The 20867-nt window shown below is 34.5% G+C and overlaps 1 protein-coding gene across 4 annotated transcripts in view; it reads right to left on the bottom strand.

Annotated features, from left to right (window-relative positions):
- The window catches only part of MYO6 (myosin VI), a 143334-nt gene that overhangs the window by 39940 nt on the left and 82527 nt on the right, over positions 1-20867 (bottom strand). For all 4 annotated transcript variants that reach the window (XM_034991300.1, XM_034991302.1, XM_034991303.1 and 1 more), the window contains exons 10-16: positions 17914-17994; positions 14646-14826; positions 9066-9210; positions 6767-6924; positions 4762-4853; positions 2249-2321; positions 385-512 (exon numbers count right to left, since the gene is read on the bottom strand). In XM_034991300.1, coding sequence (XP_034847191.1) covers positions 385-512; positions 2249-2321; positions 4762-4853; positions 6767-6924; positions 9066-9210; positions 14646-14826; positions 17914-17994 — 858 coding nt within the window. The remainder of the gene's footprint in view (positions 1-384; positions 513-2248; positions 2322-4761; positions 4854-6766; positions 6925-9065; positions 9211-14645; positions 14827-17913; positions 17995-20867) is intronic.

Below are 20867 nucleotides of genomic sequence, written 5' to 3'. Positions count from 1 at the left end.
GCAGACTGGTGGCTGCTTATGATTCTAGATTCTAACCCCTGGAACATGATCAAGGTCACATGATAGGGAAAAAAACAACTGGTAGCCACTTTGCTAAAAGGAAGAACATAAAAACAGCAGGCAAACCATTTTGTACATTTTAGATAGATAAAATGCACTTTCCATCCAGCTAAAAAGGGCCTTCATTAGATAGATCATCATCATCCAAAATATACATGTATAAATTAAGTGCCTACCTACAGAAGATGCTGTGCTGGATAAATTATAGTTGCTCTCAGCCCCACATAACTTTTTTTCTAATTATTTAATATGCAACATCTAGTACATCTTTCTAAAGGTTTCTCTTTCCACCACAGAGTCTCAATGTTGGAATGGTAAACTCACAGTGAGTCGGAAATGTTCTTTGTGCTTCTGGTGAACTGCAGATGTAAAGTGTTGATCACTTGGCTGGGGAAGGCGATTTTCTTCATCTAAAATATCCAATATCCCCACTAATTTTGCTTCAATTAAATCTATTCCAAAAACATCAAAATATGATAGGGTAAAAACATTTTAAAGATATGTGAACAATTTACTCATCACAAATTTAAAGGACCAGTCAGAAGCAATATAACAGATGATTATATAAGTATCCTCACAGGCTAGAGAAAGCAGGTATTTTATTTCAAATCTGGCAATTTATCAGAAAGTAACATCATATACAGGTTTCTTCCACTATGGAAAATATTGCTTTATGCCACTTTGCTTTTACAAAAGACCTACATTAATACCTGTTTTCACTAGCTAAAAGAAATCCAAAGAGAATTTTCGCACTTACAAAATGGTAATTGCTCCTCTGATTTACACCATTTTGGCTTATGAAAGGTTTCATAAAAATGCTCTACTTTCAGATAGCAGGGGAAACTATTTAATACAGATTTTAGAAAAACAATGCCATATACATATGATTAATGTAATAACCATTCTATTTGCAAGCTTGGATGAGAAAGGCTAAAGAACCAAAAATCCCTCTTCTCCATATGATACATACATTCAAAATGAAGTAAAACTACAGAAGTTTTTGCATGCAGAGCTTTTAAAACTACTTTTCAATACTGATTCAAATGTTTTCCAGCAAAACTTCAGTAACAGCACATTTTTATGCTCCTTCCATTCATGTTGTTTGAATTTCCTGCTTGTACAAAATAACTATAAAATATAAAGTGCTTAAAAACAGTATATAAAAACTATTAAATGGGACAGACTCTAAAAGCTATAGGACATATGAAGAGAAATCAAAATTCTAACTGCACTGTTCAGAGAATGATGCTTTTTAGACAATTGGTGATGATGGGAGGGGCAGCTGAATTAAGCTATAAATGAGTATTTTGATAGATATAAAGGATATGAAAGTGGGCTGCAAGATAAACAGAAGGGGAGGAGTTCCAGCCAAGATACCAAATCACAAAATCAAAGGCACAGAGATCTAAGAAAGGCTGATGTGTAAAGGAAATGCTCAGTGAGCCAGCTAGGACTTAAAATGCTTCTGAAAGTTGTACCAATGTAAAGCATCATCATCATGATTATTATTATTATTATTATTATTATTATTATAAATCTTCTCCAAATCTAGCACATGAGTTACTGAGTCAATTGTCAAATGGAGTTTTCAAAACAAAGTCTTCCCAACAGTTGATTTTCGTGATGAGGTAGGAAAGAAAAGGAAGATTGAGCACTAAGCTGGAGGGTGACAGGGAAAGGTTTCCTCACTGATAAAAACAGAGACCCCGTTCTCCTGGCTGCACAGCATTATCTGGATATAACACATGAAACTTGTGAAGCTAACTTGCAACCGGTCAGAGGGTGTTGCCAATGCAGAGAACAGAAATAAGGGAACTGCAGAAGAGCAGAGCCAAACACTGAAAAACCTCACCTGGAGCCTGGCTAACGTATGGGCTTCCCCAGGCGGGATAATTTATTCCTTTACTTTGAGCAATTTAGTTCCTGTCTTAACTTACTCACTTGTTGGCTGTTTAACATCATAGTAAATAGAAGAAATTTTAGGAACACTTTCAACACAGCTGAATTTGATGCCTTCCTAGGAAAAAAAAAACTCCCTGGCAGTACTAGAGAAGTAAAACTTCTCTCAAATACCACAGTTTCAAGTCCCATAACCAGTAGTATCAATCATGGAGCACAGAAAAATTACTAGTAAAAGCATGTACTATATCTTCCCATATTTCCCAAAAGTGGGATAAAAAACACATACCTATACAGTCCTGATTATCCACATAATGTACTTCATTAACACCTAGACCTTCTTTTTGATAGAGTTCTTGTTCCTAAAATGAAATAATCATAATCATAGATATGGAAATACTGTATGATATGAAGTGGCTTTTTTTGTGCCACTTCTGATCATAACTTTTATTAATTAGTCCAGAGTACAAAGGCTCATACCAACTACTTCAGGGGCTAAGGACACTTACAAAACATTAGGGAAGAAAAATCCCTGCCCCTAAAGCAATGTAAAGTCAGAAATTATGGCCAACATATGATTTACATATGTGGAAATATTCCCGCCTACAGATAAGCATACTTTTCTTGAAATACGCAGAGCAACTACAAACACATATGGAGATCTGTTCAAACTCAAGGAAAGGCCAGGGCTTTGAAATATCTTTTTCAATTTTAAAGTCAAACTTATTAGAAGAATAGACCAGCAGTCAGCAACCTTTTTCTGTAAAGGGACAGATAGTAAATATTTTCAGCTGTGGGCCATATTGTCTTTGTCAAAAACTACTCAATTAAGCCACTGCAGCACAAAAGCGGCCATGGTAACAGTAAATAAAGAAGCAGGGCCGTGTTCCAATAAAACTTCATTTGCATAAATAGGCAGCCTGCTGGATCTGTCCCAAAGGCCATAGTATACCAACCCCTGGAATACACAGAAGAACGTAAGAACTTGCTGTGATAATTTTTAAAAGTTTAAAGAACAGCTAAACAAACTAGCTCCCTTTGACATGAAATTTCTCTCTTCTATATTCTCAATAGTCCTAAATCGTTGTCCAAAGACAGGAGAGATTTTTAACATGTACAGACAGGCACTAAAATCAAAGAAACAGCAATTAATTGCAAATGGGCTCTAGTAGCTACACAGTGATACATACAAGGAATATAACACCGGAAAAAGTAAATGTAATTTGGAAGAATAATTTACAAATTAAAGTTGAGTTCCTAGATGTAAGTCTGGTACCTCCTTAAAGAAAAAAAAAAAAAGGATTTTATCAAAGATGGGTGAGCAATGCAATGAGCTTAGGTTGGCATGTATTTTTATCTTTTTCCCCCAAATGTTTAAATATTTCCTCCCACAAGATATACTAGAAAAGATTTCTATCATTTTAGGAGTCAGTGTCCATTTAAGACCCAATCTGAATTTGAAATCCAAACATTTATTTTAAAGAACTCTTATAAAAATAAACATATCAAGATACTGTCTCCTTGTCATGTTTCTAGATAAAGCTTGCTGGGCTGGCGTAGAAGGAAAGAATCAGGGCATGTTAAGTGAGAAGCACACATGTACAATTTAAAATAGTAATGGAAGAATTAATGTTTCTGGATAAAACATTTTCAGACGAAATATCTTAATTGATAAGTATTTGGTCTACCTGTTCGTTTATGCCAGAATTGGCTTAAACTATAGTATACAAGTAAAAAGTCTAAAAGGGAAAGTGCTGGGAAACCCATAAAAACAAAAATAAAATAAAAATGTGGGAAAAGATTAATGGAATGGGAAAAGAAAAGAATATTTCACATTTCAAGTCCAGATACAGTGGAAAACAGAACTTGGAAAACAGCAGTACTAACATGAGGAGAATACGGTTGTGGGCCAGCAGCTGGAAGGTGGGTTCAGACCTGCAATAGTCAGTAAACTGCTCTGGTAATCAGTTTCTTCATTTGTAAAATAAAAGGCTGAACTAGATCATTTCTGAGTTCCCTGTAACTACTATCTACATTCAGTAAAACATATTTCAAATAGCTCAGAAAGGAGGGAAAGCCAAAGGTACTGGTAGAAAAATACTGGAGAATTCAAATACAAGGTAAGAATGGTGAGCTTAATCACAAATCAAGTGATCCAAACCTCCTCTTACTTATTCTGGAAAGAATTGTAACTTCCCTAGGCTTGGGACTGTGACTGCAGGCCACGCCCACAGCTATGTACTAGGAAGTAGCTAGCATAGGCACACCATTCACACTGGGCAGGGCACACAGTAGCCTGGCAGAGAGCACTGGCCAGAGGCACTCCAGGCCAATGGCCACACCAAATCCCCTGATTTGGTGGCTTTCCTGCGACACAAAGGAAGGGTGAGCAGGTAGCAGAGTGGGTAAAAGCAGAGAGACACAGAGGAAGGCTGGGAGATGCCAATGTCAGGGATGAGAGTAGGAAGTTGTTTGGCAGGGACAGAAGTAGAGGCAACAGACTCAGAAAAAGAAATAAGCAAAATTCCAAGTCTAGCAAAAGTCACTAGTAAGAAGCAATAGATGTTTACTTCTGAGGTGCTTATTAGAGTTTTTATTGGGTTCCTAAGCTTTGATGTACAATTAACACTTCTGATGAGCCTGAGCAATAGCTAAGCCACTGGGGGCCTGTCCTAGGCATCTTGATCCCCTGAACCACCTTACACTATACCCCATCAATCAGGGTAACTGCAGCATGTCTCTGTTCCTTGAAATTAAAATAGCTTAGTGCAGTTCTTAAATTTAAATTGTAATGGCAATTACCTCCTTCAGAATCCTTTCATTAAAAAATTGTTGAAGTTTTTCATTGCAATAGTTGATGCAAAACTGTTCAAAACTGTTGTGTTCAAAGTACTCTGTAGACATAAAACCAAAATCAAAAGTCATCATCGGATTAAATTCATATTATAAATTTATCTTAGGATAAAATTTTATTGTATCAATGCTTAATTTAAAATTAGGTAAAAAAAATACATCCAATTGTTTTATACTCCCCAAATGCTCTTATTTCAAGACAAATTTTGTCAGGTATTTAGATACTGAAAATATGTGTTTTATTCAATAAAAACAATGTGTATTAAATGAGATAAATATCATGCAGTAAAAGATACAAAATGTAAGCCACTTATAACATAATTTTCTTAAGCACAGGTGTTAATAGCAACTAAGTTAACTAACAAAAATGGCTTAAATGCAAGTGCTTTAGATCTTTCCTGTGTAATCTGTAAAATTATAAAGAACATTATGAATACTCATTCTCGCTCTTTCAAATAAATAAATAAAATCTTTAAAAAAAAAGAACATTATGAATACTAACTCATTTTTTTTTTAAGATTTTATTTATTTATTTGAGAGAGAATGAGATAGAGAGAGAGAGCATGAGACGGGGGAGGGTCAGAGGGAGAAGCAGACTCCCTGCCGAGCAGGGAGCCCGATGCGGGACTCGATCCCGGGACTCCAGGATCATGACCTGAGCCGAAGGCAGTCGCTTAACCAACTGAGCCACACAGGCGCCCTACTAACTCATTTTCTAAACGAAGAGACTGTATTACATTATCTCTAAGATCCCTGCAGCTCTAAAATGTTATGATTCTGTGTATGTGCCTGTTACACTAAAGCTAGTGCAGACCAGGAATGTATAAATGTATAAAGATTTTGGAAACGAATGTATAAAGATTTTGAAATCTTAAGTCAGTGATGAGTGTTTTTCTACCTTTGAACAAAAGATAATAATTAAAAGTTTTAAAATATATATCACATCAAAACTAAAACTCTACCCACCCCTCCCAAAAAGTAAACACTCATACCTTCTTCCCCTTGGCAAAAGCAAACTACACAGGAGGAAAACACCACTCCTACACAGCCAGAAGGACACCCACATTGATAAAGCCCAATATAAAAACAGTCAAATTTACTTTAAGATTTTTACAGAACAGTCATTCAAAACAACATGGCACTCAGATGTCAGTGATTCATTTCATTTCTGATTATACAGCCCTGTGGTTGTTCTCAAATATTTATCTTGAATATAAATTAACATATAATATCTTGAATACATGTATTATGTACTCCATGTACTATACTATGTACTATATCTTTAATATAAATATTTTTTCATTTGGTGGAAATTCACTGGAAATAGCTATCTGTTCATAATACTAACAATGAATTTCTACACAGAGCAGTGAGTTTGGCTTATATGGTAGGTAACTTGTATCCAGCACTACACTACAGTCAGTGGTTTTAATGACTTAATCCTTTTTATTAGTAGCACTCAAAACTTTACCTTTATTCAGTTGCATTCATTTAGATAGAGACATCCCCTAACAATAATGGTTTCAATCAACATGTTTGTTTGTTTTCTTTTTTTTTTGAGGGAGGGGGGAGGAGCACAGGACGGGGGGAGAGAGAGAATATCTTAAGCAGGCTCCACGCCTAGTACAGAGCCCAATGCGGGGCTTGATCTCATGATCCTGAGAGCATGACCTGAGCCAAAATCAAGAGTCGGACACTTAACCGACTAAGCCACCCAGGCACCCCTCAATCAACATGTTTTAATTTCAGCCTTAGTGTGACCAAAATCTATGAGTTTTTCCCTTTTTTAAGCATCAGCTTCCTATTTAAATCATATGAAATGAAATGTAAGTATGGACATATAACTGAAAATACATCAAGTGAAAGGTATTACAAGGGAATTTATATTTTAAATATATGTGAAAAACTGAATAAAAAATACCAAATACAGATTCACAAACAAAACTATACTTACCAAAACCAGCAATATCTAGGACTCCAATAAAATAAGATGATGTTTCAAAAGGAAAACACTGATTTACTCTGTTTACCACATGATCAAAAAGATGGCTATAGACAGTCTTTGCCAAGGCATCACGAGCATTGTTTGCTTGTTCCACTTTCAAGGGTACCCTATAAAACAAGACTATACCAATGAAAATTCTTTACAGTAATAACTGTGAAAATAAAGCCAGATACCAAGATCAAAGTGTATCTAAACACATTCGCTGTGAAGAACAAAATAAATAGCTACAAAAGGTCATCTGTGAATAGGCATAGATAAATGGGGCTAAGAAGCATACTAAAAGAACTAAAGAAATTATCTACAATAGATAAAAATGTTTTATTGAGTAAAAGAAGTTTAGGCTCAAAAAACAGTTTAATCTTAATTTATGCTTTACTGTATATGCTGAATATATTAAAAAATTATTCAGAGGAATAATCTTCCTTTTGACTTTCAAAGACTTTCTTTAAATGCAAAAGAAACTCTGTTTAATTCATGATAACTTTATTTTTTTTAAAGATTTTATTTATTCATTTGAGACACAGAGACACAGAGAGAGAGCATGAGCAGGGGGAGAGGCAGAGGGAGAGGGAGAAGCAGGCTCCCCGCTGAGCCAGGAGCCTGATGTGGGGCTCAATCCCAGGACCCTCGGATCATGACCTGAGCCGAAGGCAGACGCTTTAACCATTTGAGCCACCCAGGTGCCTGATTCAGGTAACTTTAAAGTATGGTACCTTGTTTAACACTGTTTAGGAAGAAATGTTTACATCTTAAAATCTGGACTGTCCAATTCTATTATTTAATACAAGTAACTACACAACAGTTCTACGTGTTGCAGATACAGACACACAGCCTTTTTCCCAAAGAAGATTATAGTCTGATGGAAGAAACTGCCATAAAAGTGAATTTTCAAACAGCGATGCTAAAGGCTATCATAAGGGTAAGTATGAGGCACCATGGGTGCACCAGAAAAAAAATGTCAAATTTGGAAGTAATCTTAAAAGTCTTTCAGGTCAGACTGATACTTGAATTCCTTCTAAACTGGTTTTCCAACTTATTCTTCCTGCAGCAGAACCCCTTCCTAAAGTGAATCTTCTGTGAGTACTCCATACATAAAACACATAAAAGAACTGCTTTAGAACAAAGGGGAAATGAAGGAAATGCTACCTGAAGATCACACATCTGTGCTTTTACTGGACTGCCCTTGGGCCCCAGAAATACCTCCAAGGAAAAGCAACTGTATGGCACTACTATACATTCTCCTTGCTAAGGTTTACTTTAAAATAATTTAGAATCAGTTTAGCAAAGAATCAGGCTAAACATACCTTGCTAATGTTTCACAAAATGTAAGAGCTACCAAATTTTCTGAGTGGCTAAAAGTCTGTTTTAAATCCTTCTTGGTTTAATTTGTTGAAAATCTTCCTGAAATATGTCACTAGAGCTCACTGACTGCCTTATTTAGCAAGGGATAAAGGATCTGACTTTTTCCCCTACAAATGAAGACCCTACAGTGCCTCAGAATGATGGCTGAGTATCAATTTTATTTTATAGTATCAAAAACAGAAATGCCTAAAGCATAGGATAATGAGCCAAAAGTGTACAGAGACCCAAATACAACCTAGAATTCTTGGTTACAGATTCGAGAAATCTTGGTAGGCTCTTATTTTCTTGTCATTTGCAATTTCCTCTAAATGAAGAATCCAAGAGGTAAGGGGAAATTCCGTTTGCTGAGTGTTTTACTAAAGTGAGTTTTAAGTTTTAGAACATGCCATTTGTAAGGAAAATCACTTTTACAGTAAAAGTATCTATTTCCTTCTGAAACTAAATGGTGATGGGTTGTACAACCTTGTAAATATACTTAAAAAATACTAAACTGTACACTTTAGAAAAATGAATTCGATCTCAAAAAAAGTCTTGAGAAATTGAAAAAAATTGTTGCCTAAAACAAATATTAACATAACCAACTCATATTTTTTGTAGTTGTACAAAAGTAAACCTCTCTTACTTTATAAACTACAAATCTGTGCCATGCAGCATATCTGTAAGGAACAACTTTAAGAGCTGCGGAAGTCAGCATTTGTTTATGTAGATTACTGCAGTGAGGTGCACAGAATTCTTATCTATCAAGCACATATTTTAGAACATTATAATGAAAAGAATGAATCATACATAAAGATCAACTTTAAATCTCAGTGTTCTCAAAGAAAGATTTTTTCCTTGACAAACCACAAGGCAGGATTTTTACAGAGCAAGGAGTTAAGGAACTTACTTTATAACTGTTCCTTTGGTGCCCCCTGCTGTTGTTAGCATGACTCTTGTAGTTAAACTTACACGAAGATCATCTTGATCCAAACCTAGTAATTCAGCACAATATTCCAACGCCTGAGTAGATTTATTCTTCAGATTACAACCACCTAATGAAAATACATTTAAATTTGAAGTTAAGAGATATTACATAAACCAAATTTTCAAGATCTATTTCTTAGAAGTATACTTCACTTATATAAATCAATGGAATAGACAAGGCTTATTTGTGACTTTTAATTTCACTTCACTTTTTCATCACCCTTGTCAGACACTCATACTGCCAAGGTCAATGGAGACCCTCACTCGAGGCAGTCCATGATATAATCCTTCAGCCCATCAATATTAACCTGTCACTGTTTCATTTTTTTATGACCTGGCATATACTGATAGATTATAATCCTTGTAAATCTCTAGAGAAATATAGAACCTTATCATTAAAATTCATGACTCCTGAAAACCTTAAGGAATAATTTTAATCTCAAATGTTGGCATTTCAGTAGGTCAATGTGGATGTCTGTCAACAAATGAGGTTTTGTTTGTGTGTGTGGTGTGTCTGTGTGCACCCACGTATGCATATGTATATGCTCGTGTTGCTTAGGAAGAGGAAGAGGGTGAGGAGATAACTGCTATTCCTTGTACACCATTTCCATAGATTTCTAGTTATGGAGGATGTTTTAAAAAGTATTATATAGAAAGAAACTATACTGCAATGCTTTAGCCTCCGGGTGATGTGGCTGTAAGACTCATTAGCCATGTGACCCTGAACAAGTCACTTCTTTCTGTTTCAGTTTCTTCATCCATTTAAAGGATAATAACTGTAGTTTCCTAATAAGGCTGTTAAAGAGATTAATGAGGTTACATATGTGAAGTTCTCAAAATAGTACCTATACATAGTAAGCACTATATAAAGGTAAACTATTATTATTTTTATTATTACTACTAATATTTTAAAAGTAAACATTTTACTAATATTTTTAAGTTTTAAGGTTTATAAATAATTCATCTCAATACTAATTTCAAAACTACAAAGAATGTGCGAAAATCGTAAGTTTATCAAAAAAATAAGTTTATCATGACAAATTAGTAAACTATTTAATAGACTGGTCTCAGGAGAAATAGACCATGAGATTCCTAAGACTAAGGGGCTGTGGGGCACCTGGGTGGCTCAGTTGGTTAAGTGTCTGCCTTCGGCTCAGGTCATGATCCCATGATTCTGTGATCAAACTCTGCAAGGGAATTTGATGATCAGGGAACCTGCTTCTCCCTCTGCCTCTGTCCCTCCCCCACTGTTTACATGCAGGAGCTCCGTCAAATAAATAAAATCTTAAAAAAAAAAAAAAAGAAGAAGAAGGGGTCTCAGGTTAACTCACTGGGAAAAAAACAGCTTCTTCAGCAAATGGCCTGGAGACTGATATCTGCATGCAAAAGAATAAAGTTGGACCCCTGCTTCACACCATAAATAAAAATTAACTAAAAAAGAATCAAAGACCTAAATTATGAGCTAAAACTATTAAACTCTTGGAAGAATACACAGACAAATCTTCATGATCTTGGACCAAGTAGTGGTTTCTCAGATATGGCACCAAGAGTACAAGCAACAAAAGAAAAATCAGACAAATTAGACTTCATCAAAATGAAAAGCTTTTGTGTTTCAAAGAACACGACCCAAAAATTTAAAGGATAAGGCACAGATTGAGAGAAAGTATTTGTAAATTATATATCTGATAAAGAACCTGTATCTAGAATATAGTTTGAAAAAAACTCTTACAACTTGACAATAAAAAGACAACCCAATTAATGGGCAAAGGATAGGAATAGACATTTCTCCAAAAAAGAGATACAAATGGTCAATAAAGACATGAAAAAATGTTCAACTTCATGGGCCTTCAGATAAATGCAAATAAAAACCACAATGAGGTAAAACACTTCAACACACACTAGGATAGCTATAATCACACAGACAGTGTTAGTGAGGATGTGGAGAAACAGGAACCTTCATACATTGTTGATGAGAATGTGAAATGAATACAGCTACTCTGAAAAAGCTGTGTATATCTTTGTAATTATTTTATCAGTAAATTTATTCTACTATAAATGTTTAGAAGACTCCTACTTATACTGAAAAGTTTTTGCATGATAGCCTATGCAAAAAATGCATATTGGGACTTCCTATGTTTTTCAAATTCTGCATAACAAAAGTAAATGCTATTTTAACAACAGGGATTTGGGAAGGAATGAGAGGTGAATGCTGAAGTGATGAAAATGTTCTAAAATCTAATTGTAGTGATGACTGCACAACTTTGAGTATATTAAAAACCACTGAACTGTATATTTTAAATGGGTGAATTGAACAGTCTATGAACTGTATTTCAATAAAGCTGTTACCAAAGAAAAAGAACAAGGGGCCAAGAATATTTAGAAGATATAGTGAACCTTTAATTCTATGAAAATAAGCTTACTACTGATTTCTAGTTTCTACACACATATACACACAATTATCTAAATTATATAGCTTTCAATAAACTGACCATCAATAATTCATTAATGTTATTTAAACATTTCTATTTTGTGAAGTTTCTTACACACTTTCAGTAATTATGGAAGGCTAACATAAGAAAACATTTATTTTAAAAGTTTTTAAAAAGGCAAAAAACAATGTAAAATAATGTAAGGTTTTCATGTCACTCCCCTTCCAAAAAAGAACTCTGAACATTCTTTAAATTTGTTGTTAAAATAGCATTTACTTTTGTTATGCAGAATTTGAAAAACATAGGAAGTCCCAATATGCATTTTTTGCATATGCTATCATGCAAAAACTTTTCAATGTAAGTAGGAGTCTTCTAAACATTTATAGTAGAATAAATGTTCTGATAAAATAATTATAAAAATATCCACAGCTTTTTCAAATTGCAAGGACATGCCAAAATTGAGCTCTCGGCGGGGGGGGGGGGGGGGGGGAATAATTAAAAAAAAAAAAAAACCATTTGGATCTATAGTAATGGTCACAGAAAAGATGGAAGAATAATAAAATCTGAGCTATTAAAATAAAAATAACCTAGTTTATTTTATTTTTAAAAAAGATTTATTAAAGAGAGAACGAGAGATGGGGAGAGACAGAGGGGGAGAGAGAGAGAAGCAGACTCCCTGCAGGGAGCCCGACATGGGGCTCAACCCCAGGACTGAAGGCAGACACTTAACCGACTGAGCCACCTGGGCTTCCCAAAATAACCTAGTTTATTAGTTTTCTTGATTCATTGCCTCTTTCCAATCTTCTCTGCTTTCTGCTCATTTTCCTTTCAACAGAAGGAATTTTGAGAAGAAAAAAAATAATGTAAATATGTGCTATTTGCCCTTTGACTGTTTAACTGCTTTTCAACTAACTGGATCACATCATATTTATGATCCTCTGTATACATCTGCATGCTCTACCACAGGGTAATAATATGAGGTGTGAAAATGCCAACTATCACTTCTAACAACATTTCCAAAGTGGGCCTTAATCTAAACGTTTTTCTGTTACGTAGAACGCCCATATACTCCCTTCGTATAACAGTACTACAGAGCAAATGAGACGTATTCTAACATTCATTACATTTTCAAAATAAGAATTTTAAATCCCTCAAAAAACTAAAATTTTAATGCACACTAAGAACATACCTGATTTTGCTTTTTTACATTTAAACTAGAATTAATCTGTATTTCTGTTTTTAAAAACACAGTGATTACTATGTGCTAGACATAAGTATTGACATCATTTAATATTTAACTCATTTATTCCCCTATACAACATGAGGCAGGGACTGTTATTATCCCCAGTTTACGGGTTAGGAAACTGAGACACACAGAGAAGTGAAGTTCCTGGCCCAAGGCCACACAAGCAGGTAATACTCTTGTGATGAACACTCTGGCTCAAGAGCATGCACTCTTAAACACTACACTGTGCTGCATCTGAGGTTACTGACTGCACAGCATCACAGGATGTTAAACCTGAAAGTCATTAAGACTGTCTATTTCACTCAGCTTATTCACAGATCAGGACTCTCAGTGAGGTTCAGTGACTGGGGGCAATTTGGGACAATTATCACAAGTCCCTGAGTTAGTCAAACACGGGGAGAACCCAGCTCTCACATCTACAACTTCATTAGTAAATGTATTACTTCTGCACAGGTTCCACTTCCATAAAATATAGATAATACCCCCTACCTCATTATCTTTATGAAGTTTAGATTATAATTATGTTGTTTTTGATGAAACACAGCATATGAAGGGTCCTGCACATAGCAGACAACATTTTTTAAATGTTCTTTTTCCCTTCCTCTTGTGCTCCTTCCTTATATGCATAGATACTATTGCTAGGTACTATATATTTTTTTTAAAGATTTTATTTATTTATTTATTTATTTATTTGAGAGAGAGAGAGAGAGAGAGAAACAGCATGAGAGGGGAGGGGGTCAGAGGGAGAAGCAGGCTCCCCGCTCAGCCAGGAGCCTGATGTGGGACTCAATCCCAGGACTCCGAGATCATGACCTGAGCCGAAGGCAGTCGCTTAACCAACTGAGCCACCCAGGCGCCCGCTAGGTACTATACTTTAAAAAGCACTTCTAATGGACTGTTTCTTCATTATTTTACAAATGAAAAAAGCAAGGGTCAGAGAGCTTCTGGGATCTGACACTAATGCCCATGTTATTGACTACTATATTCAATGGTGCTTTCGATTTTTTTAACTCATTCTTAGTATAAAATATTTTAATAATGTATTTATGCAGGAGTCAACAATCTTCTTAAGTGTCAGATTTTAGGCTTTGCTGGCCCAGTTTCTGTCACAACTACTAACCTCTGTTGCTGTAGCATGAAAGCTGACACAGAAAAGACATAAATGAATGGGTGTGGCTTTGTTCCAACAACATGTTATTTACAGAAACAGGCAGCTGGTCAAATTTGGCCATGGGCCATAGTTTTCCAACTCCTGTAATTCATGGATCAAACTTAAGATTATACAAAAAGTCTTACCACTTATATAGAGACTAGAACACTAAAGTGGAAAAGTTACTATCATACAGGCATTAAATGCTCTTTTTCAGTATGTATAAAGTATAACCAATTTTCTTTTCCAAATAATAAAGTATATGGGGTTGTACATATTCAATTGCCCTAATTAACTGATCCAAGTTTATATCAACGAATCAGAAAAATGTCAGAATACCTTAATAGATGGTAGAGAATTACTCTGTGCACATACTGCAAAAGTATAATTATCAGTTAAAAATTTTAACTAAATATGACCCTGATAGTCACCGTTATTTATCCTTCATAAAATGAGTTTATTCCCCATCAGTATCACTGATTTGTTCAAAACAGAGCTCATAATGACTAATGAAGCAACCTTCATTTCCAAGATTCACCATGTAACACAATATATTCTAGAAATTGCAGGGTATTGAAAACCTGTACACAGATTGGATTTACGTATGATAAAAAAATGACAGAACTTCTAATTTTATTCCTCTTTAAAACAAAATAAAACAACCACAAACAAAAAAACCTGAAGTGTTGCCGGCTTCCTCAAAATCAATATTTCCAAGGTGCAGGACACCAGCTACTACCCGGAACAGATCAAGCTTTTCTTCATCATCCAAACCAATCTTTTTCATGGCTATGCACATTCTAATAAAATCTCCATGGTCATCTAACAGAGGATCTTTCAAGGAACCTGCCTTAAGATACTACAAAACAAGAAGACATCAATTAATTGTTCTTTGTCATTATTTAAGTATATTAAAACCACTACACAAGGTCTATTAACGCACTATATGACATGCAAAAATAAAATATGTCAATGGGAAAACTTTACTATTCTAACAATTCAAAAACTAAATGAGCAAAGTGTACACAGGATCTCTCTGTATTACTTCTTTCAACTGCCTGTGACTCTACAATTATCGCAATAAAAATCAGTCAAAAATGGAATGAGATGTTTTCCAATTAAATTACAATTTTAATTCTAATGCATTATAATGCTAGGATATGTGAGATTAAAATCTAAATGAAAAGAAGAGAGTATCAGTGGTTGAAACAAATCAACATGAATCCACAGATCAAAAAGAACTAAGGTGAAAAGTTATAATAAAAATTCAAATCTAACACTTAGCATTATACTCTTTTAGCTTAACTCCATCAACTGCACCAATATTCAGCAATAATAAATTGTAGACAGACTAATGACAATTTTCACGGCCAGAGAATTGTTTTTAGATTTTCCTGTATAGTCATATGAGGTAAAGTGTATTAGTAAGCATTTGTGCTTACTCAGAATTTATGCAATGACTCACATTTCAGAAAAAATAAAGAGAAAATTTGTTTTCTCTCCTAAAAGAATTTACATTCTGAAGTATTCATTTGTTAGAACCTATTAAAAAGCTCAGAAAAAGGAATAAGAAAGTTAGGTCTGCAGAAACCTTAGAAGTAGAAAAATAAAAGTTAGTGAACACAGAAAGACTGGACTAGGAATTTTCCAGAACTTGACAATGAATAGGTAAAATAAACATTAGGTAACACAGCACCAGAATTAATTGCCCATTAAAGACACCTCTGGGGGATTTTTTTTTCCTCCCAGTTGCCAATTGCTTCCCAGCTAAAGTTGTGAGTATCTTTCATAAAATTCTTTAAAATGCTTAATTATGCTCGGGTGAAATTTCTGGAAAATGTCTAGTAAAGAAATTTAATTTTATTCTTAAAAGAAGCAAAGGAAATTATCACATGCAGCCAAAGTTAACAGAAAACATAGATCATGCAGAATTTTTAGTCTTGCAATTGAATGGTTATTTCATTTAAAGACTTTCCAATCAAATGTTAAAAATATATTGCTATTATGGCAGACTAAAAATACTGCATTCTCCTAAAAACTGCACACAGCTGAGACACTCAGATGGAACTAAGCAAAGGATTCTAATTAGTCAAAATGATCACCTCATCCTCCTGATAAAGAAGACATAAAAAGTAATTTAAACATATTAATCCATTATTCACTTATATATTTTTATATATACACTTAATAATATGAATAAATCACCTCACAAAGTATGCTGCTCTAGAATCACAAGGAGTACATTTTCTTCTTAGCAGAATACAAAGAGCACATGTTACTCTTTGGAGAGTAAAATCCAGTTTTCCTCCCTCTTTACAGAGTTTTTTCCATGTCAAAGATCAAATTTAGATATATATCTTTTCCTTGAGGACAGCTGCACTACCCCACTAGGTAATGTTTCCATTATCTTAGTGGAAAGAATAAAATTTTTGTATTTTGACGATGTCTCATAAAAATAAAGGTTATCATGACAAAGGAAGATACCATAATATATATTAAAGTTACTTCTTAAAGTTCCAACCATGAATATCACATAAACTAAAGTTCACAATTTATAATTCAGACATTTATGCCTAAAATGATAAACGCTGGGGCACCTGGGTGGCTCAGATGGTTGAGTATCTGACTCTTGATTTCGGCTCAGGTCATCATCTCAGGACTGTGAGATCAAGCCCCACGGCAAGCTGCCGCGCTCAGTGGGGAGTCGGCTTAAGATTTTTTTCTCTCCCTCTCCCTTCCCCTCTACCCCTCCCTCCACTCTATGCTCGCTCTCTCTCTCAAATAAAATCTTTTAAAAATAAAAATAAAATGATAAATGTCAACTTAAACAAAAATTAACTGTCCTCATCTGCTTAGAATTTGAAATGATGGCAATTTTTATTTGCTTTCTCTGTTCTTTTCTAGGAACAGTAGAGACATAATTCATCTCACTCATTTCTTTTTTTTTTTTTTTAAAGATTTTATTTATTCATTTGAGAGAGAATGAGATAGAGAGAGCATGAGAGGGGGGAGGGTCAGAGAGAGAAGCAGACTCCCTGCCGAGCAGGGAGCCTGATGCGGGACTCGATCCTGGGACTCCAGGATCATGACCTGAGCCGAAGGCAGTCGCTTAACCAACTGAGCCACCCAGGCGCCCCATCTCACTCATTTCGAAAGGAGTCAAAAGCATCTGATTCACACATTTAAAACTGAGTATAATAAAAACTGTACAATTAAACACTCAATATAAAACTTAAAATAAAGAGAAAATGAACTAGTCCCTATAATTAATCCTGACTCAGTATTTAATAATTTAACCTCCTTGAGTAGATACAACTTAATACCACTTATTACTTGAACATTACATATTAAAATTTATAAGAGTTATTGATTTTTAGATTAAGGATTTAATGTTTTAAAAATAATAGTATAAATACATCTAATTACCCTTAGAAATATAATAATTTAGTAAAACCTATGTATAAGACTTTCCATAGTATATTACAGAAATATGTTTTAGAGAGAAATACAACAATACATAAGCATTAGTTCACAAGAATGCTTACCCTATTTACTATGTACTTCAAAACTTACTTCAGCCTTAGGGTAGAAAATAAATTATGGACATGTTCTATACTTAATCTCAAGTGGGTAATATAAGAGTAAGTTAAAAATGTTAGCAAAGGATAATTCTTAGGCAATTTTAATACCCTCATGTTGAAGAAAAAAAACAGGAGGAGAGCAGTACATTGAGGCCTAACCAAGAAGAACCAAAACTTGTAGCTTCTGTAGATACTAAGAGAGGCATAAAGTACTATACTGTGAGAGAGACTTGGATGAGCATTTTGTTTTTAAAGTATAAGCCTAAAAGTAAGAAATATTATTTGGGCTCCAAAATAAAAAATGTATCTTTCAGTATGATTTTTTTGTATTAAAGATTTTAATTTAAAAAAACAGTCTACTATACCTCAGGACTTTTTCGGTTCTGTAAAATCTGTTTGTCAGTTTCTTTGTTAGCAAAGTATCTAGTGCAGCCTCGGTTTAAATACTAGGAAAAAGAAATATAAATATAATAAATACAAGCCACATGAAAATAATACAGAAGAAAACAAATTTATCAAACAGTGGTAACCAAAAAGAATTTTTAAATATAACTTGAATATCATTTACTCTCTCAATTACAACTGATAACTCATATATATTATAAACATTTTACTCCTACTAACCAAACCAAGGATGTTGAAAATCCTAATTTCTGAAAGCAGATTAAATGATTAACAAAAATCAATACCATAAAGCTTTCCTTTTTTTTTTTTTTAGATTTATTTATTTATTTATTTATTTGACAGAGAGAGAGAGAACAGGAACATAAGCAGGGAAGTGGGAGAGGGAGAAGCAGGCCTCCCACCGAGCCGAGAGCCCGATGTGGGGCTCGATCCCAGGACCCTGGGATCATGACCTGAGCTGAAGGCAGACGCTTAACGACTGAGCCACCCAGGTGCCCCAAGCTTTCCTATTTTTAAAGGGCAGCAATTTTAAATCTCAACATCAAATATCTTCTTAAAAGTATAGTTCATAAAATAAGTACTACAGATATAATGAAAATCACCTTCTACTAAATACATAGTCTCAAATAAGGACCTACACATGTGGTTTAATATGTCAAGTAATATTTTTAATGCTGAATAACAGAATAATATCCCTAAGCTTCTTAATTTCTGATTTTTAAAATCAGCTCTTCAAAACATGCCTTTCATATTTACTGACCGTTAACACTGACCATACATAAATTACAATACTTGCTTTATGAACTTTCATAGGTATCCAAATAACAATTTCAGCTTTTATCTCAATGATTTACTTTGCTGCCCAGAAGCCTTTTAAAGACTAAGCACTTTCAAAACATAGAACAAGGGAAGCAGTTGAGAAGAAAATAATTAATTAGTCCCAAAGAGAATCTATTACCCACATTTAAGGGCAGGGGGCGGTAATCAGGAAGTACACAAGAAACAAGATGGAAAATGTTTTTAAAAATCTCAGCTTCTCTTGAATCAGGTCACTATGATCCCACTGTACCATGGCATGAATTCCAAGATTAAATACACCACACATCATATAGATGCTATGAAAAAATATATAATACATTTTGAATGATTTGGGAATAAATTAATATTTCAGATGCTCAATACATTTATTTGTGTACCTCCATTACAATGAAATATTTAAATAGATAAAACCAGAAAATGATATACAATGAGTTGTTCTTTCTACCTTAGAATCTTTAGGAAAAAAAATAGAAGAGAGGGGAATAATATTGGTAAGCAATTTCAATTGATTATTTCAAAAAAGAGCTATTTTATATAGTAAGATAATAGTAGCTTAATCATATAGAGCCAAAACAAATGTTTTCTTTGCTAGCAAGGGTTTTATCTCCCCAACCCCAATTGCTTTATCAAATACTTGGCTTTTGGATAGCTAAATGTAGTATTAAAACCTACTACTTGGGGTGCCTGGGTGGCTCAGTTGGTTAAGCGACTGCCTTCGGCTCAGGTCATGATCCTGGAGTCCCGGGATCGAGTCCCACATCAGGCTCCCTGCTCAGTAGGGAGTCTGCTTCTCCCTCTGACTCTCCTCCCTCTCATGCTCTCTGTCTCTCATTCTCTCTCTCACAAATAAATAAAATCTTAAAAAAAAAAAATTAAAAAAAAAAAAAACCTACTACTTGTTTTTTCCAATTTTCCTATAACTAGAAAACTGTAACTTCTCTTGCTATCCATTCTCATTCTACCCAAGCTTTACTTCTATTCAAGGATCTTTGCATGACTATAACGAATGCTCATAAAACATATGCAAAAATATTTGAGTATTTGAATAATGCAACCTTTTAAACCTTTTATTTTCTAAAACACATGACTAGTTAATACAAATGTTTTCAAATAGATGTATCCCTACAATTCTTTATGTACCATTTTGGACAGAATAGTGACAAAAAAATTTTTTGGAAGTGTTCAACACTACTCTGGAATTCTTTGTCTTTATGACCTTACCTATGAGTTGTAACTGGAGGCCTAAACTAAACTACAGAAAAACCTGATGAAATTATCAACACACTTTCAAGTCACTTGAAGGCAGAATCATTTAGGGGAAGGGACATAGCGGTATGCATATGCATGCATGAGAGGAATAAAGAAGACAGCAGATATATCTGGGTGAAAGATAATATGGTTCCTCTAGTCTCCTCCTAACCACTATAAGAAGTCTAGTAAGAGAAGAAATCATAGCTCCCAGCAGTTCATACTACAGAGGCAGGAAACTCTGTGACCTAATAAAGAATTTCAGTACCTTCCTAGGATGCCTGCCATTGTGTCAGGAAAGGCTATACATTCTGAGACACACAAAAAATATGCTCCCAAGCCTCCAAACAGAAAGAAATGCTAAATTAAGACAAGAATAGTCACATTATTTTATCATTAACTCAGAGCCAACAAAGTCACATCATCATTATTAAATTTCATATGATTCATAGTAACATACTCCTTTTCTAAAAATCATTGTAGAGAAATCTACTTTCACGAAGATAATGTAGGCAACTAACTTCAAATTCCAATTAATTTGATGACTTCTAGAGAAGGTGGGACATTGTGGAAGTATATAAATAGATGCAGTTATAAAGCATTTTAAAACAGCAGTTTTAGGGGCGTCTGGGTGGCTCAGTCGGTTAAGCATCTGCCTTCAGCTCAGGTCATGATCTCAGAGTCCTGTGATTGAGCCCCACATCGGGCTCCCTGCTCAGTGGGGAGCCTGATTCTCCCTCTCCCCCTGCTCATGTGCTCTCTCTCTCTCACTCATTCTCTCAAATAAATAAATAAAATCTTTAAAAAAATTTTTTTAAAAACTGTAGTTTTAAATTTTCCAAATACA

Source organism: Mirounga leonina, unplaced genomic scaffold (genome assembly GCF_011800145.1).
Source record: "Mirounga leonina isolate KUSES-001 unplaced genomic scaffold, KU_Mleo_1.0 Mir_53, whole genome shotgun sequence".
NCBI classification, from domain to species: domain Eukaryota; kingdom Metazoa; phylum Chordata; class Mammalia; order Carnivora; family Phocidae; genus Mirounga; species Mirounga leonina.
Note: the sequence above shows the minus strand (reverse complement) of the source record. Positions and strands in the feature narration are given on the sequence as shown.